Source organism: Pteropus medius, unplaced genomic scaffold (genome assembly GCF_902729225.1).
Source record: "Pteropus medius unplaced genomic scaffold, Ma_sr-lr_union100, whole genome shotgun sequence".
NCBI lineage: Eukaryota > Metazoa > Chordata > Mammalia > Chiroptera > Pteropodidae > Pteropus > Pteropus medius.
In genome coordinates this window covers 970,175-991,387 of record NW_024347791.1, presented here as the reverse complement: position 1 = coordinate 991,387, position 21,213 = coordinate 970,175, and the positions used below count along the sequence as shown (strand labels likewise).

Genomic DNA, 21,213 nt, shown 5'->3' with positions numbered 1-21,213 from the left:
CCTCTGGAGCTCCCCCAGCAGTTCGGGGAGTTCCTTTGGTCTTCATAACGGCACTAGCATTTTTAATCCCAGTTTATAGCTGAGCACACACCACAGAATGATCTAAAATGATCCAGCAGCTCAGCCACACAGCCAGGTCTCTGGCCCACAGAAGGGCCCCTGAGGGAGCCTGTCCTGCTGTGGCCCTCAGTACCCATCTCTCTCAGCCATCTTTATTGCTGCCTCTCTCTCAGCCAAAACAATGGACACACAGAGGGCCTTCTCCAGCCACCCCTTCCACCTAGTTTCGCACGAGGTCACTCGTACTGCATCCTTCCCCTGCTAGAACCCTGCACTGGCTTCCATCCTCCTTTGTGATCAAAAGCCAAAGATCGTACACCAGCCCACAGGCCCTGCAGGACCTGGCCCCTACTTAACTCCAACCCCGCTTCCTACTACTTTCCCCTGGCTCCCTCCACTCCAGACCCACTGGGCTCCTGGCCACTCCAGGCACTCACCCCCCTCAGGACCTTTGCACATGCTATTCCTGCCTGGGCCTCTCCCCAGAGAGCCACACATCTCCCTCAGGTCTTCACACAAATGCATATTCCCAATGAGGCCTTCCTGGACCACTTTATCTAAATTATGATCCCTGCTCCCCACCCCCTAGTTCACAGGCCCCCAAACCTGTCCTTCCCAGGTCCCCTTTTTTTGCTGGATCGTTTCCATAGCATTTTTCATCTTCCAACACCCTATTTTACTTATGTATAGTCTATCTTCCTCATGAGAATATCAGGGCAGGGATTTTTTTTTTTTTTATTCACTGAATTTCCCCAGTGCCTAGAACAGTGCCTGGCACATAGTTGGAGCTCAATAAATATTTGTTAATTAGACACAAGAAAGTACCAGATGGCTGGTGAATTGAACTGGGCCTGCTGTGGCCCAACCCTGCATTAGGAAAACCAGCCCTTACGACTCACCTTCCCATGGGTCAGCCCCACACCAGGCCCCTTCACAGCCCATCTTCTCGGAATAGCATCACCAAGTGACCCCTGGCTTCGTGCCACACAGACCACAGTTCAAATCCTGACTGCGCCACTCACTAGCTGTGTGACTCTGGGCAAGTAACTTCACCTCTCTGAACTTTGCTTTCCTATCATTTGTAAAATGGGGACAAAAATAAGGCTTGGTGAGAATTAAAGGATTAGTGGGCTTCTCTACCCCCATGGAAAGGTCACCTAACATGGGACCAGGCAGACAGCTGAGTCACTGGGTTCCCGCATCTTCACCCAGACTCATAGATCCTTAGACCAAGGACTGGGCGAGGCACACAGCACAGAGGGGAGACGGTCATTTACCCAATGAGCATGGCCCCATCTCCTCATCCGGGGAGCCCACAGACATCCAGAGACCCATTATCCAGCCACTAGGCAGGGCATGGCATGGCCAAGGAGAAGTCCCGAGGGCTGAGAGAACTGAGCCGGCTTCGTGGGGATGGTGTCCGAGCCAGACCTCAAAGGACACTAAGATTTAGGCAGCCCCCATCCCTGGACTTCCCAGCCTCACTTCTTCCCGCTTCCCAGTGGCCAAACTCAACCCATTTTCTGCCTCTGAGCCTTTGCTCTTGAAGTTTTCTCTACCTAGTAACCCACTTCCCCAAAACCTCCTAGGGGCAGGCCCAAGTTCATTACTGTTACTGAGGACAGTTACAGTATGACCTAGGACAGCACATAGGCACATTGATCCAATAAATGCTTCTTGAAGAAAGGAATCCCAAACCCCAAGCTCAAGTGGCACCTCCTCCAGTAAGCCCACCTGGATTTCTCCCACTGCAGGTGACCTTCCTCTCTCTGGAGGAGCTGACTTAGGGACCTGACTGCACACTGAAGGCTTGTTCTTGGTCTCCTGGACTCAGTAGCCGGGCCCCTTAAACTTAAGACCACATCCTGCTGACCTCAGTGTCCCCACTCCAGGGGACACTCTTTTGATGATCAGACACAGGGCTGGGCGTGGGGGTGGCCCATCTGTGGGGCCCTCCTCCGGTCATTCCAGGCCAGGTAAGGTGATGCCGGCACAGATGGCGGGTGGCTCAGGGATGAGTCAGGAGTGAAATCTGACCCTCCCCACGGGCAAGCGGGGACCTGAAAGGTGGTATCGGCCTGAGCTGGGGGGTAGGGACGGTGGGGGAGGGGAAGAGAGGAGGGTCCCCAGGCCAGGGATACAAGCAATCAAAAGGCCACCAACTTCTATGACAAATTGTTTAATGTTCCATAATGTGCAGCTTCTGAGTAAAAAAGGCCCATTAAAAATTCACGAGCCATACATTCTGGTGATGGAGCAGCCAGCCCCCTCTCCACCTGTCTCCCTGAGAAGGGACAGGGCAGGGAGCGGGCACTGTGAGAACATGGTCCTAGGTGTGCTCACCAGGAACACGTGTGTTAGTGCCCAAGTGTCACAGGGGTGTGGGGCACAACATTTACACAGGAGAAAACCACAGACATGTGTGTGACTAGAAGACACAAGGGGCACAGGTGACAGTAGACCAGGGAAGCCACAATGCCCATGTGTAAGAAATGTGAGCTCAACAGGTGGGAGTCACAAAGGCAGGCCCGAGGCTCCTGGGATCAGAACAGGCTGAGCGCCTAGGAGACCTCATGTGCCCAGGGGGTAGGGACAGACAGGAGCCTACCCTGTGAGAACTTGGGTGTGTAAACCTGTACACAGGAGTGAGAATTCAGGTGCTTCAGGGTAAGCAATGATGGAGGGACACAGACCCTCGCGTGGGGACAGAGACACAGGGGCACACAGAAAGGCCCAGAGCAGCATGTACAGGGTGGGTGGAAACTCTGCCCGAGGGCTGAGATCCCTCCCGTGACAGCCCAGAGCCGAGGCCGAAAGGCCTGGGAAGGCTCAGGACAGGGAGGACCAGTTTCCGCCGCAGGCACCAGGGTCTCCGCTGGTGGCTTCTGCAGTGCTTGAGGAAGCCGCAGGCATCAGAAGGGGCCCTCAGGCCTCGCTGCTGCTGCTGCAGCCTCTGCCACTGCCACGCTCCACCCACACGAGGCGGGCCTGCTCCTGCAGGATGCGGCCGCGCACCACCTTGGCCAGCTCCTCCGAGTGGCCCCACGTGTGGGCAGGCACCTGCACCCAGGAGCAGGGCAGCCCCCAGAGCATCTGCTCCGAGCCGCGGCACTGCCGCAGCAGCTCCGAGTCCCGCCAGCCTGGCCGGCCCAGCAGACCCCTGCCGAGAGAGGAGAGTGGGCGGTAGGCAGAGTGAGAGAGACAGACAGACAGACAAGGATGTGGAGCGTCAGAGAGAGAGGACGGACAGGTGGAGGAAGACAAAGAGACAGATGGCAGAGAAAGAGATGGAGAAGAGGTGGGGTGTGGGGGAGGTGGGGAGAGACAGACAGAAGGACAGATCTGGGGTCCTGCCCATCTCCCCACCTGCCTCACCTGACTTCCCGGACATTCTTCTCGGTCACCTCCACATGGATGACGATGGGGTAGATCTCATTCTGGACCAGTTCCCGCACGCCCCGCACACCCAGTTCCAACAGGCAGTGTTTCTTCTCGGGGGTCAAAACTACATTTTACTCCCAGCCCGGAGACACTAACCTCCTTGTCCCCCCGACACACACACACACACACTGGGCCCTAGAGGTCCTGCTTCCCCATCCGAAGGGACCTTGGCAGTGAGGGAAGAACCGTCAGAGAAGATGGGAGACCTGGGAAATAAGTCACTTTGCCCCTCTAGACCTCAGCCTCCTCGTCTGTAGGACGGAGCTAACCCCACTCCCCACAGCCAGGGCCAACTCCCAGGAGGAAAAGGAGCCGAACGGGTGAGAGGTCAACTGCCCCGGCCTCCCCATTCAGTGAGGAAACGGGACCCACAGAAAGCAGGGGACTTGCCCAGAGTCACTCCGCAAGGGAACAGCACAGGCTTGCACTCCAGTCGGGCTCTTAGACCCAGAAGGGCGGCCCCCACCCCAGCACCTACCTTCCCAACAGACTCCTGGATGGCTCGGATCCTGCTGCCCAGTCCAGGGGTGGCAGACTGGGCCTTGGGGGCTCCAGGCGCTGAGGGTATGCACTGTTCCTCCCCAGACAGGCTTTCTGGAGGGCAGGGAGAGGCAGGAATGAAGGGCCAGTGGGCCCGGCTGCCCCAAAACACCACTCCACCCTCCCGTCTCCCAGCTCAAAGACTCACCGGCTGGGCACACTTGGAAGTCCAGCCGAGAATTGGGCAGGTCTAACAGGTTGCGGATGAGCCGGGGTGCCAGGCACTCGGGCAAGAGCACCACAGGCCGCAGGGCGGGCACCAGCAGCGGCTGCACCAGGCTGTAGGGTTTGAGACTCCGCTCCGGCTCTGTGTGGGGGAGGCACGCAGAAGAGATGAGCAGCGGACAGACACCAAGCTCCTCCTTCCTAGGGCGGCCTCGAAATCCCATCGCCCCCTCTCAAGCCGCCCACCTTTTCTCCCTTCTTAAGTGCTGCTGCTGCTACACACACACACACACACACACACACACACACACACACATAATAATTTCACGACAAGACGCACGCACGCCAGAGCTGCCCCTTCCCTCGCTGGGACTATTGCTGTAGACTGCTCCCTGATCCTCTGCCTCGCTCTCACCCCCTACAGGCCATTCTCCACTCAGCAGCCATAGAGAGGTGGTAAAACTAAAGTCAGATCCTGTAACTCGCCTGCTCCCGAGGTGCCAGTGACTCCCATGACTCTCTCAGCAAAGAGGCCACATCCTCCACGTGGGTTACTCAGCCCTGCCAGAGCCACGCGCCCCATCACAGACTCTACCCCCGCCACCCAGACCACCCTTCAGCTGTCTCCAATCATGGGGCCTTCTTGCGCCCTGGGGAAGCCTCGGGCCCACCCTGGCCCCTCCTGGCCCAGTTAACCCTCACGCTCTCTTCAGAGCCCGGGTCACAGCTTCCCTGGCTCCCAGACGTGCAGGGCCTCCAGCTTGAGCGCCACAGCACCCAGCTCCCCTCCGCGACAAGCGTCGCACTTTGCAGTTACGTTCATGGGTGGGATTATCTGGCCGACAAGCATCTGCCTCCCCGCATCCCCAGTAGGCGGTGAGGAGTGGGGGACCACTGTGTCCTCTGGACCAAGCACAAAGTATGACACAGCCAGCACTCGAGACCCACTTGCACAGGCTGTGCATTCCGCCAGGAACAAACTCCTCATCCTCGAAGGCCGCAGTTCAAACAATGTCTCTTCCAGGAATTCTTCCCTCGCCACCCTCTCCTCCTTGCCCCTCAGGATTGCTACTTCCTCATCTAGGCCCCCCCACTTCCTCCTCCCTGATCCGGCCCAAAGCCTCACCCTACTGCCTCCTAGAACCCACTCTGGGGTCCTCGTGGTACCTCCCACCACACACGTGTGAGAAGTACAGCTACACACGGTCTTCCAGACAAGAACAGGCCCATGCTGCTGTGTGCCCCACACTCACACAGACCCACAAACACACTAGGACACATGCACCCTCACTAGCCAGCTCCATCAAACCTGTCGGCCCAGCTCCCGGCAAGGGGAGCCTTGTCTCTCAGACCCTCCCCCAGGCGTGGGCCTCGCCCCCCTGGAACCCTCACAACTGGCCCTTCCAGGCCAACGGTGCACACTCCTGGACTCCAAGGGCAGCCCAGGCTGCACCTTCACACCTGGGCACGCACCTGAGCTGGGCTCCGGCAGCAGCTGCTCTGGGGGGTCCGCTGTAGGGCTCCCGGCATGCTTGGGCTTCACCAGCCGCAGCTGGTCTAGAGCTCGCTTCTTCAGCTGGGGAAAGCACAGGGAAAGAGGGGCTCAGCGCCATCCCACCCTCGGGGAGAGGAGCGAGCACACGCGATGCCAAGCAGAGGGGGCCCTGTGCCACCGCTGTCCAGGCCCTGAGGAAGAGCCCTTTCCCAGCAGGCCTTCTTTAGTCCCCACCTGGCCCGGCATAGCCCCCGGACAGGCAAAGGCAACTAACCCTACGGGCCCAGGAAAGGGAGCCTGTCAGAGCCGGTGAGAGCTGGAGGAGCCTTGGGTCTACCTCCCATTTTACAGATGGGCAATTCGAGAACCAGAGACCAGAGGAACCTAATGTCACCGAAGAGACAAACTCTGGGGTCTCTTCCAATGAATTAGCCATGTGGCCTTGGGAGGGAAGATTAACGAAACCAATAACGACAGCATTAATTAGACCAATAGCTGACAAGTGTCAAATTCCTCCAATGTGACACTCACTCACTAGGCCCCACATGTGCATGAACAATTGAGATTTCTCTGCCGAGGAGCCGGGCAGGCAGCGTAATTCCCCATTTTACAGATAAGGACACGGAGCCTCCAGGGAGCGTCAGGTGGTTGTCCAAGGCCACACGGCTGATAGTGGCAGAGCTGAGATTCGAGTCCAGGCAGTCTGGCTCGAGAACCCACACTCTCAACCCCCTGTGCAGTGTGGCCTCGAGTTACTTAACCTCTCTGAGCCTCGCTCTGCCCCGGTGTACAGGGGGAGGCTTGCCCAGCCCGGCCCTTACCCAGGGATTGGAAAAGGGATGTGACTTGTTTTGTCAAGCGCTGACCACATGCCAGGCATGCTCCTGAGCACTGGGCACACTCCACCTCATTCACGGTCCTAAATACCTTGGACGTGAACCCTGTTCTTCCATTTGCTGGCACATAGTAAACGATCAACCAAGTCCGGGAGAAGGAACAAGGTGGGGCCTCCCTCCTCTCCTCCCCGAGGGCTGCTGAGAATGAAGCCTCGCCCCTCCCTTTCGGACCCCACCCCTGGCAGCCCCTCTCCCCAGCCCCTCGCCCAACTGGCCCAGCCCTGCTTACATTACCACGGGGCCCTCGGTGCCGGCTGGAGGGCAGGCATTTCTCCTGAACTTCTAGGAGCTGCTGGGCACTGGGGAGAAGGGGTCATGTCACGTGTTTGTAGGGAGATGGGGAGCCCCTCACTTCCTCTCCTCTAGCCCCCCATCCTGCCCAGAGGGTGGTGACAGCCTGCAGAGGGAGAAACGGGCCCCCAGCCCGAGCCGGTTCCCAGTGGGACCCTGTCGCCAGGCGCCTGGCTCTGCGTCACCTCTGATAATTGGGCACCGTGCCCCGGTCCAGGTCCCGCAGCGTGAGGGGGTCGACCCGTGTGCAGAACCACTCCTGCCGCCGCTTGTATGACGGGTCCACCAGCCGCAGGATCTCTTGAGCTTTCACACACAGGGCGTGGGGGTCTGCCCGTTCAGGCAAAGTGAGGTTGGCTCGAATGTAGAAGGGCTCGGCACCAAGCCCCTTCGCCCAGGCATCCAGGGCCTTGTGGAAGGACTGACAAGCTGGACGTGAACAGGGCAGGGGGCAGCAAGGGGGACAAGAGGAGGAGGAAGTCAGGGATCAGCCTTGCAGAGGCCAGAGACATGGCCCTCTCAACATCCAAGCGGCCAGGACCCCGTCTTCCCCTTCTCAAAGCGAGAGCCTGAGGTCCAGAGAGAGCGGGACTTGCCCAAGGCCACCAAGCCCACTAGGGACAGAACCAGAACTTGAACCCAGGTGTCAGGACTCCTGTCCTGTATCAGCTGCTTACTGAGGACAGAGGGAGGGCACAATAACAGACAGGCCAGACGTACCCTTGGAGTCCATCAGGAAGGGAAGTGTGGACACCTGGTTCCAGGGCAAGGTTCTCTGCTGGGCCTCGCCTTCCAGGCCTGTCCCCTCCAGACCAGCGGCCTCTGCCCTTGGCTGGGAGAAAACCAAGGTGGGGAGGGAAAGAAGTGAGCTTCCAAGGGCAGGACAGCTCTGGCTCTGGAGGAAGACTGGGTATGGGACTGACGACATCTCACAATTCAGATGCCTCCACCTCAGAGGGCAGTCAGACCCTGCTCCCATCAACAGGACTCCCCACCCAGCAGGTTCTTCCAGGCCCTTCCCATATTTAAAAGGGGAGATCGGTCACTGTGCTGTCGGTCTGCCCCACATCCCAGCTCCTGCCCAGTCAGGTTTCATTTAATGCTGGCTGAGGCAGGCCAACGGGCAGCTAATCACTGAGCCCGCCTCCTTCTGGCCAATCCCTAGAAACGCTACCCAGTGACCTAGATCCACCAATCAGAAGGCATCCAGGCCTGGCTAAAGCACTAACTCTGCCCCAGCCCAGAGTTGGGGGCCTCACCTCTCTTGGTTCCACCCTGGCAGACCCCGGCCCAGAGAGCACTCGCCGAACCACAGTGGCCCCAGACCAGCTGTCCCCAAGAAATGGCAGGCCGTCTGAGCCTCTGTCCTGGGTCTCAGGTCCCCCCGGGGGGCTCCGGCCAGACACTTGGATGGCCAGAGACCTGAGAGGAGAGAAGGATGGGGATTGGAGCTCAGTCAGTATTTTAATTCGATTCAACATCCTTGGAAAACCACAGCGATTCCCAAAATATAGCACGACTCGCACCCTACAGTCCACTGCACCTGCTGTGCCACTGCCTGGACTGCCCTGGCCCCTCTTCGCTGCCTGGCGAATTCTGCTCATCCTTCAGGGCTCAGGTCAAAAGCAACCTTTCTCTCCCAGACTCCTGCACACGGAGGGGTGGAGCTCCCTGCACGAGCGGACCATCTGCACCTCGCATGTTCCCCTTTGTTTCATCCCTCAGAACCAGCCCGTTGTCGTGTTCAGCTCTGGATCCCTAGCGCCAAACACAGTATCTGGCATACAGCAGATGACTAATAAAAAGCTTGTTATGCTCACAGTCTAGGAAGGAAGGTCACAATTAGAATACAGCACAGATCAGAGATGGTCACAGCTGGCAGCGGGAGTACAAAGGGGCGTGGCTTCCCAGAGGAAGAAGTAGCTGGGCTACACCATAGTAAAGAGGAGAAGCGCTTCAGTCGTAGGCAGAGAGGAGACCGTATTCCAGGCTCGAGGACAGGTATAAGCAAAGGTGCGGAGGACAGAAAACAGGATGTGCGGAAAAATTTAATAATAACAATAATAGCGGCCGACGCTTACTGGGTGCTTCCCCTGTGCCAGACGCCATGCGAAGCTCCGTGCCCTAATTAACTAATTTAACATCATGAGGAACAGCTCTCAGAAAAGGCAAGGTGTAGCCAGCCTATGGAGGGCTTAGCCTCTGGCCTACCTCTCACAGTCAGTGGGAGCCACTGATGGTTAAGACAAAGAGTCACCAAGAACCCCATCGCGGCAGGTCTCTGCCTGTCCCTGGATGAGACTTGGTGAGGCTCTATGGCCAGGGTCAGAGAAACTGACCGGAAGTCTCCTCCATGACCTCCTGGCCCTGGTGCTGGGAAGGGGAGAAGCCAGGGTTGGAGGGTGTGCCCCAGCTGAAGAGGGAGCCCAGGCAGAGTCCAGGTAGCCTATCACCTCCTCACCCACCCTCGCAGGGGCAGCACACATGGCCACACTGCCCCCTGCTGCCAGCCTGGGGTGGGCAAGGCTGCAAGGACCTCAACTCAGTCAGCGCCCTTGCAGAGGGGGGAACTTTGGCCCCGGGGAGCCTGTCTTGGCTCCTGCCCTCTCAGTGGAAACGAAGAGACAAGCCCAAGGGCCGGGGGCCAGACATGGGAGCTGGAGGCATCAGGGCTGCCTTCACAGGCTCCTCCAGTCCCGGGACTGTCCTGGCTGTATCCAGGTGGCGTGGAAAGGCCTGGGCAGAGCTGGGAGGCCTGGGGCCGGGCCCGGCTACACCGCCCATTGGCCTTATGACTGGAAAAGCACAGTCCAGCGCCAAACCCCAGTGTTAGCTGTGCCCTGGACTTGGGCGAGTGAGCTGGCTGCTTGATTCTAGGCCACCGCATCCATAAGGCAAGGAGGGCGATGGCATCTGTCTCTCACTGGGAAAGGAACTTAAAGTTAATGCAGGAAGAGAGGAGACCGGAGGCTCTGGGGGCCTTCCGACTGCAGGCCTGTTCCTAGGTGGGAAGGGAAATTCTGTTTTAATGGAATGAAACAGAAGACAGAAGCCTGTCTCCCTTCGAGTAAATCCAGGCCTGTGTTTCAGGCATATGCATAGGTTTCTCCCACTGTGGGCTGCAGACAGAAAAGTTTGAGAAATGTGGCACGAACAACAGGAACTCGGGGCCAGAAAACCTGGCTGCGGAACCGCCAGTCCTCAGCAGCCCCACCTGCGTCTACCTGTTTCATTAACCCAAGGAGCTAAAACATGGAACGCTCTTAAAACAGTGCCCGGTAAGAACTGAGTGCTCAGTGAAAACTAGACATTTACTGTCATCAGGGGTGAGTCGAGACAAGTCACCCCTCTGTGGCCCACAGTTTCCCCCCGTTTCAAGTCCATGGTCCACTCCCCATCGCAGCTTTCCCGGACGAGAACCCAGCTAGCAGCCTGCACCAGGCCTTGGACTCCATGCCTGGGCCCGCCCCTCCCCATCCTGCAATTTCAGCATCTGACCCTCCGCCCCAAGTTTTCAGGCTCCTGTTGCCAACTTCTGCTGATTCCTGAAGACCCAGCTCGGGCATCCCCTCCTTTAGGACACTCCTGCCCACATCCCTGAGGGACCACGTGACTTCTCTGAGCCTCCACAGCCCCGGGCTACCAACTCTCAGCACTTTTCAGAGTCCACCTGGGGGCTGGCTGGGGGCAGGGTTCTGATCAGTCCCTCTGTGCAAACGAGCAGGAAGCGGAGAGAGAGGAACACAGTGTGGGGGTTGGGGGGGCTGGGCTGCCTGCTACAACCTCCAGGGACTCCCGGATCTCCAGCAACACAATCCGACCCCAGTCCTGCCTGTGGGCAGCGTGAGGGATGGGGTTCCCCATCTACCAGCCCCTCCCCCAGTGTCAGGTCAGCAGGTCAGGTCACATAGGAACAGGGTGAAACAAGGCCAGTCCATCACTCTGCCAGCTCTGAGCTGTGATGGACCAAGTGGCCTCAGTGAGTGTCCCCCACCACCACCCCTAACCCAGGGCACAGTGAGAAGATCTCTGAGCAGTGTGCACGACTGCTTTGTTCCAGGTCAGGGGTCTGTGAAGACGGGAATCAGCCCTACGGGAAATATGTTATTCCTCTCGTTTTAGAGAAGAGGGAAACTGAGGCACAGGGAAGCATAACTTGACGAGGGTTCCACAACTGATGGAAATCCGGAAATGACCGATTCGCACCCTTGTACACAGACAGACGGTGCCAGAGATGCTGAGTCCATGTGAGCACGTGTGCGCAGGGCCAGGCCCTGGCCGAGGGCACAGCACCTGCGCTCTCCCCACCGCCCCTTCCTCCTCAGCACCTCATGTACACTCTCAGCTCCTCCGCAATGCCTCCCAGCCTGTCCACCGGTCCGTGCATCGGCCTGCCCCAGCACCCCACTGCCCTGCCCCAAGGCCGAGGAGCCCAGAGGGGCAGCAGAGACGAGGGCGGAAAACACCCAGCACGTAGTGAGTACTGAACACGAGCGTGAGATTAAAAGCAGCGTAGACGGAAGGAAGGCACCGTGGAGTCCCCAACTCCACCACCAAGTGGCCTTGTGACAAAGTCCTGACACTCTGAGCCTTGTTTTCCTTATCTGGATAACAGGGCTAAAGATGCCAGCCCTGCAGGTTACTCTGACAATTAAGCAAGGGCAACAATACGTCAGCTAAGAGCCAACATGACCACTCTCTCTGAGCCCAGCGCAGCTCTAAGCGCTCAAATAAGAATACTGGAACCCCCACAATGACCCTAGGGGCCAGGCACTATTGTGACCCCATTTTACAGAGCAGGAAACGGGGGCACTGAGAAATTAAGTGACATGCCCAAGATCCCACGGGAGCAAGTGACAGAGCTGGGGTTTCAGTTGGCTAACAAAATCTGTTCTTTCCCCGCGGGCTGTCACATTGCTCCGGGACACATGCGCTGGCACCTCGCCTCCCTCTCCTCCACCCCTCACCTCCCTCGCTACTCGTCCCTCCACTTCTTTCTATCGCCGTCCACCACCCCTACCTCTACCACAATCTGTGTTCTTTCTCTGTCCCCCTCCTCCCCAGGAACAGTGTGGGCAGAGGTGGCCCCACAACCACATGGCTCCCGCTCCCTCTGCCTCATCCCAGCACCCCCTGGACAGCAGCCAAGACCCCTGCTACAGGCCTGAGCTAGAGGAAGGGAGGAAGGGCCGAGACAGGCAGGAAGGGAGGTGCCTCCACCCCTTCCCCCAGAAGCATGTCCTGCACAGAGAGAAACAATGTCACACTGGGCCTGCTGCCGGGGGTGAGGGTGGGGGCGGGGCCCTGGACATGGGCCTGGCCAAGCTGCTTCCAGGAGGCAGGAGGCCCCTGCTCCTGCTATGCCCTGATTTCTCGTGCGACCTGTCCTCTGCATCCAGCATCCCCATATTCCAGCTCTGACATCAGTGCTTCCTATGCCCTTTCCAAAACCCAAGTCTGCTCAGGTCACTGTAGACCTCAGCCGGGGCACTTCCCAGCTGTGTGACCTGGGGCAAGTCACTTAACCTCTCTGAGCCTGTTTCCTCCTCTATAAAACAGGAATAATCCTAATGATGTCTACCTACCAGGATAGAGGGGATGAGGTAAGGCAGCCAGCAGCTGGCCTGCATTTAGTAATAGCTAAACCCTCGCAGTTTCCCCAGAGTGCACCAGCCAAAGTCCACGCTTTTCCAGCCTGACTCACCAAGCTTGCTGTGGCTCGGCCTTCCCTCCTCCCCCTGGCGTGCTCCAGTCAACACCAAACTCCAAGCCCATCCCCAGACAACCTCTGCTCTCTCCCCCTACAGTCACCCAGCTGCCCTCCCTACCTGCTCTCTCCATGGCTGAGCTCAAAGGCCACGTTCTCAGCATGGCCTTCTCCATCACCCGTCCTGAGGTCCACTCACTATCTTACCAGGGAGGCCACTCATCGCCCAACACGCAGAGCTCATTGCCTGCAGCACACTCTGAGCCAATGTGTTTCATGACTCCTGTCATGGGTTTGCAGCCAGTCCAGGTGCTGGGGCTCCCTCGGTGGCCCCACCCGACCCCTGGCACAAAGCTTCGCTGGATGGCTCAGTCCTACGGGAGCTCAGAGCTGGGGAGGATGGGCGAGCCTGGTATTCGTGTCAGTACAAGTTAACTCCTACCATTTACTAAGCACCTACTGTGCACCTGGCGAAGCTGGGTGCTTTACTGACGAGTCCTAAACCTCAAGATACCCATATGCAGAAGAGATTACTATCACCTTTAGCTGATGAGGAAACTGAGGCCCAGAGAGGTGAAGTGACCAGTCACACAGACGATAAGCAGTGGTGACAGGATTTGAACCCCTCAGCCTGTGTCTAAAGACCTTACTATTCTGACAGGTGCATAAAGCGAAGGCTTAGCTGCTGCTCCCTCCCACCTCGCCCCCGCACACCCTTCTCCAGGAATCGGAGACCCTGCCCTCCAACCACCACCCGCCTCAGGCAGTTTCCCTGTTTCCGTACCTGTTGAGGAGATCCAGGCCACAGCCTCTGGCCAGGAGGCCATCCGGCTTTCCCAAAGGCCACACGCTGTCGGAGGATGAGGACGAGGAGAGCCCAGGGGACCAGGGCTTAAGCGTTACACTCCCTGGGAAGGAGGAGTGAAATTCAGGGGTGCCAGGCGGAGGGACTAAGAAACGAGGGGAGGGCCCAGGGATGGCCCCGGGGGCCTTGGCAGGTTCGAGGCCCCAGGAACACCTTGGACCCACTGGGCCAGGATGACCCTTCGGTTTCCTGGAAGAGGGTGGAGGGTGGGCCGGAACTGAGGAGGAGCCCAGCACAGCACAGCCAGGACCACGACTGGGCTCAGGGTGAACCAACTCCCCCAGAGGCCTCCGAGGCATAGCCTTCCTGCCTGGCCAGGGCACAGCAGGGCCTCAGGGAGGTGAACACGGGCCAAGGGCAGAGCGGGCAGCATGGGCCTAGGTGAGCTAAAAAGCTACCCCCAAGATGAGCCCTCCCCACAGTCCCCGAGGGCTCTTACCTGTGATGTCTGACATGCTGCTAAAGGACCTGGGCAGAGAGGACGGGGAGGGGCAGGAGCTGAGGCTCAGTGGGCATCTGCCCCACGCCCTCCTTCCGCCCCCATGCAACTAAAAGGTCCTTCAGCCCCCAAGCAAATACAGGCTAAGACTCAAGGGTGAGGTCCCAGGCACAGGGTACTCATGCCACCCAGCGCCCCTAAACTAACACGGCAAGAAGTTAACATCCTGACCTCAGCACCATGGCCTCTACCTAGAATGATTCCCTGGCCTGTCCTTCAATGCCACTGCTTCCAGGAAGCCTCCCCTGACCTCTCACCCCTCATCTCGCCCTCACTTCCTACGTTGTCATTTGTGGCTCCTGGGCCTGCCTCCCGCACTAGACCATGACCCCCTCATCGCACACCCCATTTGTGGCAGATTCACTCATCTGATCAAGCCTGTGACAGACATACACTGGGAGACAGGACATCCTCACCCTTGGCCCCGCCAGCAGTGGAGATGGCTTGGTTTTTCAGGCCCCCATTGGCTACTGAGGCCGGCTTTCTTGCCTGAGGTCCCTGACCCCTCGAAACATTCTCTGCGGGCCCTAGTCCTGAACCATCCAGGGTTCCCCCTGAGTTTAGGAACTTTGAGGCTCGATATCTAGTGACTCTCCTCCCACCAGGGCGCTTGGCTGGGGCGGAGCCCCCTCTGCCCTTGGGCCTTGTCTTAACTTCGGACCCGTCATGCCTGTGACGCTCAGGACCTGGGTTTCCAGAGCTCCAGCCGCTTACGGGCCTTAAAGGGAGGTGACTGTCTAAAGTTGCCTCCGGCATTAGGGATGCTGGGAGGTGGCAGTTTCAGGAACGAGCAGCCCCACCTCTCCGGGCCCCTGTGGTTCTCTCCCAGCCTGTTTACCTCTTAGCAGGTGCGGGGTCCTCCTCCCGCTGCCGGCGGAGGATGGAGCCGGCGCTGGGAGGGAAGGGCAGGATGGAAAGCCGGTTGATCTCCTTCTCGCTGTCTGTGGCCTCCTCCTGCAAGGTCACATGACAGGGCCAGGGTCACCTCCACTGCACGTCCCCACAGCTCAACACACCTGTTTGTGCCCATTCCACAGATGAGAACAAGGCCCAGAGTGGAGAAGTGGGCTCTGCAGGATTACAGTGTGTGAGTGGCCCCCCCGGGTCTCCTGGCACCCAGGCCCAGCATGGAGCTGGCTCCTGGTGACTGAAACAAGGCGCTTGGCCTTCGTGAGCCTCAGTTTCCTCATATGTGAAATGACCTGACAGTAAACTGGAAAGCATTCTACGTGTTAGTAATTATGTGAACATCGGCAGTGTCCTCCCCATATGTGGGGTGGGGCAGGTTTCTTACCGAAGTGTGGGGCTCAGGTCCCCCCACGACGGCTGCCTCCCCAGCTGCTTCTGGGCCTCCCAGCGGGGAGGGGAACTCGCTGAGGCTCCAGGTGCTGCTGAGGTTGGAGCACAAGGAATGGGAGGAGGCACAGGCCTGGGAGAAGAAAGGGGAGCAAGCAGGTCAGCGGTGCTGGGCCAGGGACATCCATGGGCCCTTACTGAATGCCTGCTGTGTGCCAGGAACAGGGACACAGTGGGAATAAGGGAGCCGGGTCTCTCCCCTCGTGGAGCTCTCAGCCTAGAGAAGGACGCAAACTGTAAACAAGCAAACAGATGAAGGAAACAGCCCCACGCAGCCGGGAGGGCAGGAAGCCAAGTGCTCAGAGGCCCGCCCAGCCTGGTGACATCAGAGTAGTCCCAGAGAAAGTGTGGTTTGAGCTGAGAACTAGAGGATACGTCGGTAAAGCTGGGGAGGATAGTCTAGGCAGCTAGAACGGTATGTGCAAAGGCCCTGAGACAGGACTGTGACTCATTTCAGGAATTAAAAGGCTGAGACCCAGAGGAGCAGGCTAGAGGGAGGGAGGGGCTCACCTGCAGGGCCTCTAGGACAGGGTAAGGGGCTTTGTCTTTACCTAAGCAAAAAACCACTGAGGGTGTTAAAAAGTGAGAAGTCACAGATTCACACTTCCTTTGTTCTATTCTTCCAAGTATTAAACATCTGGCCAGTTAATCATCTCCAAGCAAACCCAAGATGGGAAAAGTCAGAGTTCCTGGCAGAGGTCCTGAGCACCCCACCCCCCACCTCCTCGACCCCGGGCTCCAGTACTGGCTGGCTCTGTGACCTAAGGCAAGGCCCTGACTCTCTCTGGGCCTTTTGCAATGAGGGACTAGGACTAACTGGTCTCTGAGGGGCTCGAGAGCCCACGTTTTACATTCTAAGATGCTCACAGGCCCTCGGGCAGCTAGGGTTCTCCAAGTGTATGCAAAGGCAGTCTTGGTGCCCCAGGAACCCCAGAAACTCAGAGACCCACATGCCTCCATCCTGTTCCCTGATGCACCAACCCACACCCACCCCAGCTGGGGCCCCCCACCAGACCGGCATATTCTCTGTCCTGGCCAAGAGCTCCCTCCAAGACCAGCATGTTCTTGACCTAAGGTGTGGGCTCTGGCCAGGACCCAGAGCCTGCATTTTCTCAAGCCCAGATGAGGGGTCCTAATGGGTCCCATGTGGTCCCACCCCCAGTAAAGGTTCCCACCCAGTCCTGCAATTCCCACTCCAAGCTGAGGACTCCTGCCAGTTCCCCCATGTTTCCGCCCCTGGCTGAGGTTTCCCACAGGGTCCTGCGTGTTCCCAGCCTTGGCTAAGAGCTCCTGCCAAGACCCCAGCATACCCACCAGGACCCCTGTTCCCTTGCCCCTGTCACCTTGAGGCAGGGGCCACCCTGGGCTCGCTGCAGCTGTGCCTCCAGCAGGGCCTTGGCACCCTCCAGGTTGGTGAGCGTGGTCAGCAGCTCGTCCCGCTCGGCCTCCAGGCCCCGCACCTGCTTGCGGTACTGGTCCTTCTCGATGAGGCTCTGTGAGTACTGCAGCTGGATCCGATCACGGCTCTGGATGGCCTGGGAAGAGCAGGCAGGGAGGGTGAAGGCTGTCTTGGCCTCTGACCGCACAAATGGGGGCGGCGGCAGGAATGGCACTTCTTGTGTGCCAGACCCTGTGCTAAACACCAGCTCGTTGAATCTGCATACTAACTCTTCAAGTTAGAGATTCCCATTATTCTCATTTTATAGATAAGGAAACAAGGCAGCAGGGGCAGGGCTGAGACTCAAATCCAGGCGGTCTAGTTACAGAGTCTAGGCTCTTCCCAATTCCCAAGAACAATTTAAAACTATAAGACCTACTGTGTGTTGCTGGCTTTATTCACCACATCCCCGCTAGTAGAGGAGTCTGGGTACAAACCCACTCCTCTGCATCCAAAGCACATTTCCCCACAGGGTGTCTGAAACCTGGGCCTGTGGCCCAGGCCTGCCACCCACTGCTTCAGAGGGAGCTGGAGCCAGAGGCCCAAGGGCTGAGAGCAACTGGGTGAAGTACAGATCCCTGGGCCCACCCAGACCACAAAATCAGAATGTCTGGGGATGAAACCTCCAATGTGTCTTTTCATCAAGCCCATCAGGGGATCCCGAAGCCCGTTCTAATGTGTAGACTTTAACTCCTCTAGTAGAATTCAAACTTGGTCCAAGGACAAAATCCTCTGCCTTCCCCCTGCACGGGAACCTCACGCAGGAGGGGTGGGGGCCTGGAGAAGCTGGCCCAGGTCCTCAGCCCACCCCTTAACCTCAAGTGATGAGGGCCATGATGCCTAAGGCCTGGGAGCCAGAACTTTTGAGAATTTCTTCATCAGCAAATATTTGCGAGCAGCTCCCCTGTGTAGGCCTTGTCCTCGACGTGGAGAGAACAGGTATTCGGAAATGAAGAGTGCCAGGACCAGCTTTCCTAACAGTCCCGGAAGCTCAGGGGAGATAGGCGTGTTCAAGGGGCAAGGATGGCCTATCTCGAGCACTCGAGGTCCCATGTCTGTGTCTCTCCCGGCCTACTCACCCTCTCCTAAACCAATCGGTACACTGCGAAAGTCTTTTTTCTCCAATTTTAGTCCTGCCCGCTTCTCAAGTCTGCCGTACGAGAACCAGTGGCCAGGCCAGGGCCTCGCATGCAGCAGGCTGGGCTCACCTGGTCTCGCTCCTTCTCAATCTCTTCCAGCTGGGCCAGCACGGTGGCCATGCGGTGCTTGTAGAGGTCGCAGTCCTTCTGCAGTGTGCGGTGCTTCAGCCGCAGGTCCTCCATCTCCTGCAGGTACTATGGTCGGGTGGGCAGGCAGAGTGGTGCAAGGTAGAACACGCCCAGGTCAGACAGACCACAGGGCTGGGGACCAGGGGAAGCTAACCAGCAGGTGCCGAGCAGGTCCAGAGAAAGAGGCCTGAGCCCCAATAACAAGTGCCCACCTCCCCAGCTGGGCCTGACTTTACCTCACTAGGCCTCAGCTACGTAATCTGTAAAATGGGACTAACAAGAATAACGACACCCTCCCAGCCAACCTTGGTCTCCGCGTTTTAGCTGTCATCTGCCCCCCACCCCTGCTGTGCTTCTTCCACAGCCCTCATCACCCTCCGCTACATGAAGTGGTTGACAAGGATTGCGTGTATGGCATACGGTTTGTCTCCCCTGCTGGAATTTACTCTCCACAGGAGTAGACATTTGCTTACTGATGTATCTCAATAAATACTTGAGAATGAATGAATGCACAGGTCCTAGCACAGTGCCTGCCACACCCGCACAAAAGGTTGGCTCAAGTAAACTGGTGATGCCCACGACCCTCCCCTCGCCAGGAGCCTCTCCAGGCTATTAGTGAGAAGGAAGGTGGGGGCAAGGCAAGGTAGGGGATGGTGCACAGTGGACACTACCTTGTCCCGCAGCTCCTCAGCCCACTGCAGCTCCCCCTGCACAGCGTGCAGCTTCTGGCACAGCTCCTGCCTGCTGTCCTGTGCCTCCCGCCAGTCATGCTCCAGGATATCCAGGAGGATGCGCTCTGAGCCTGGGGCCCCCGGCCTGCTTGCTTCCTGGGGGTCAGAGTTCAGGGCTGCCTCAACCTCTGGCCCAGGGCCCACCTCAAGTATTAGAGGGAAGGGGGACACGGAGCCTTTGGCCCTCGGACCCACCCCACTAGCTCTTCCATGTTGGCCAAGGGCCTTTGCCTCTCTAGACCTCGGTTTCCTGTACGTAGCGTGGGTGTAGCCCCCATCAGCCCTGCCCACCCTCCAGGGAGCATCTGGGGTGTAAATGAGGTAAGTGGATGAGGGCATGCTGGGACAGTTCAGCCAAGATCTTGGTCCTAAACAAAAACCAGGCCCACTCTCCCTTGCTCTGGTCCCCACCCGTCAACCAGGACAGCAGACGGGTGGCTATTTCCAAAGCCTATCCCCACCCTCCTGACAAGGGGTCATCCCAGCAGCTGAGCCTGGCCCAGGGAGGTAGACCGCAAGTCCAAGATCCAGACCCATACCCCAGCCAGGCACCCCCAACCCTATGAAATACACCAGAGCCCTGGCTCCCATCCCCCACTTCCTATGTGGAGCAAGGACCAGGCAGCCCACCCACACTACCACTGACTTGCCACAGGACACTCAGCAAGCCTGGGGCAACTCAGACCTCGGGGTCTCAACCTTTCCAGGGTCATAGACTCCTCTACAAATGCGAGGAAAAATGGGGGCCCTCTCCCCCAAAAATGCTCACGTACAAAATCAGGTGCACAGTTTCAGGGAGTTCAGAGACTCTAGACTAAACCCCAGGGAGAGCCAAGCACTAAGCACCCTCCGCTCAGGGCTAGACAAGAGGCCAGCCAGGGTTCCACCCAGTCCTCAGATCCCGGGGACAGAGTCCTCATTCTCTGGCCTCAGGAGGATGAGAGGGCGGCAGGAGCGTCTGCCCCTGCTTCTGCCCCCCAGTGCCACCCCTCTCACCTGCTGCCGGCCGTCTTGCAGCTCCTGCAGGGACGCTGTCAGCCGCTGGTTCTCGGCACGCAGCTCAGAGACCAGGTCCGCGCTGTCCAGCTCCTTCTCCTTCTCCTCGGCCCCGGGGAGCGGGCCCCTGGCCCTGCGCAGCAGTGTGCACTCTTCCTCCAGCTGGCTCACCTTGAGCTTGAGCTGATCCACCTGGGCACCGAGACATGGGTCAGCCCGGGTAGGGGCCCCAACAAGGTCAATGGCGAGAGGTCCTGCTCCTCATGCCGGGGTGCCTCCCGGATCCCGCAGGCATCCTCCCGGACTCGTCTCTAAAGAAAGTACAGGCTGGGCATATAAGATGAGGAAGGAAGCGGGCAGCAAGGCCAAGCCACCCTCCCAGGAACTCTGCTTCGAGGAGCCGTGGGCAGAGGTGCTGCATCACAGCACACCTGTCCATCCCACACGCCTGACGTGAAGCACAGGCGATGGAGCCCAGTGCCAGCACGATGGAGGAGGAGGGCGACACCGAGAACAGGGGGAACCAGGGTCTGGGCCCAGTTCTGCCTCTAGTTCAGTGTGGCCTTGGGCGAGTCATGGCCCCTTTCTGTGCCTCAGACTCCTCATCTCCAGGGGGAGAGGCGGAGGAGGATGGTTGTGAGGGTCTCACCCAGCCTGAAAGCCAGGAGGTTCCCTTGCCACCCAGCCTCCCAGCACTACATACACACGGAACAGAGGTGAGTCTGATCCTCCCGTAAAGACATCCCTCCTCAGGCTTCCCCTCAGGAAGACAGTGCTGTTGGTTCATCCCCAGCGAGAACTCCAAACATAGGGTCCAGGTTTCAATTGTGCTACTTTTGCCCCCGTCATCCTGAACAAGTCGCTTACCTCCTCTGGGCCTGAGTTTGCTCATCAGTAAAATGGGCCCATCCAATCCCCAGCTCCACCACCAGCCTCCCAAAGTCATTGCAAGAATCAAATAAGACAGAGCACGGACAGAGACCTTTACACTGTCAGCACCGACAGAGACCTTTACACTGTCCAGGATTTTATTTAAAGCTATGAAGACAGCCACTGTCACACCTCTGGCTGTAGAAATGCCAGAGGTGTGACAGTGGCTGTCTTCATAGCTTTAAATAAAATCCTAGAACCCCAACCTATAACTCACTCAGTGTGTGCAGCCAGAAGCTGGCCAGGGTGGTGGACGGGCAGCTGGTAGCCACCTGGCTGAGAGCGGATACGCATGAGCAGTGTGCTGGATTATGAGGGCACTCAGCCAGAGTTATGTTCCAAATTCATGTGGGGTCTGAAGTAGCTAGACAGTGACAAGAGTAGCAATAGGTGGCAGGCTATAAAATGAAGTCATTGTTGGAAAAAGGGCACAATGACCTCTGGTGCTACACACAGGCATGCCAACATCTGGTGCCTTGGCCTCTTCTGCAAAATGACTTGCAGCCCCCCACCTTTCAGAGCCTAGGATGGCAGT

At 58.2% G+C, this 21,213-nt stretch overlaps 1 protein-coding gene across 2 annotated transcripts in view; it reads right to left on the bottom strand.

The window, feature by feature from the left end:
* Window positions 1–2,223: 2,223 nt before the first annotated feature.
* Window positions 2,224–21,213, bottom strand: part of CARD10 (caspase recruitment domain family member 10) — a 25,133-nt gene continuing 6,143 nt past the window's right edge. Inside the window, exons 5-21 of one of the 2 annotated variants that reach the window (XM_039877744.1) lie at window positions 19,749–19,940; window positions 18,693–18,848; window positions 17,962–18,087; window positions 16,659–16,850; window positions 15,254–15,388; window positions 14,798–14,913; window positions 13,900–13,958; window positions 13,380–13,503; window positions 8,148–8,310; window positions 7,609–7,720; window positions 7,074–7,317; window positions 6,827–6,896; window positions 5,680–5,782; window positions 4,190–4,348; window positions 3,980–4,095; window positions 3,436–3,551; window positions 2,224–3,220 (exon numbers count right to left, since the gene is read on the bottom strand). In XM_039877744.1, the coding sequence (XP_039733678.1) occupies window positions 2,986–3,220; window positions 3,436–3,551; window positions 3,980–4,095; window positions 4,190–4,348; window positions 5,680–5,782; window positions 6,827–6,896; window positions 7,074–7,317; window positions 7,609–7,720; window positions 8,148–8,310; window positions 13,380–13,503; window positions 13,900–13,958; window positions 14,798–14,913; window positions 15,254–15,388; window positions 16,659–16,850; window positions 17,962–18,087; window positions 18,693–18,848; window positions 19,749–19,940 (2,418 nt within the window). In that variant the 3' untranslated portion in view covers window positions 2,224–2,985. The remainder of the gene's footprint in view (window positions 3,221–3,435; window positions 3,552–3,979; window positions 4,096–4,189; window positions 4,349–5,679; window positions 5,783–6,826; window positions 6,897–7,073; window positions 7,318–7,608; window positions 7,721–8,147; window positions 8,311–13,379; window positions 13,504–13,899; window positions 13,959–14,797; window positions 14,914–15,253; window positions 15,389–16,658; window positions 16,851–17,961; window positions 18,088–18,692; window positions 18,849–19,748; window positions 19,941–21,213) is intronic. The other variant, XM_039877745.1, reaches the window with a different exon arrangement.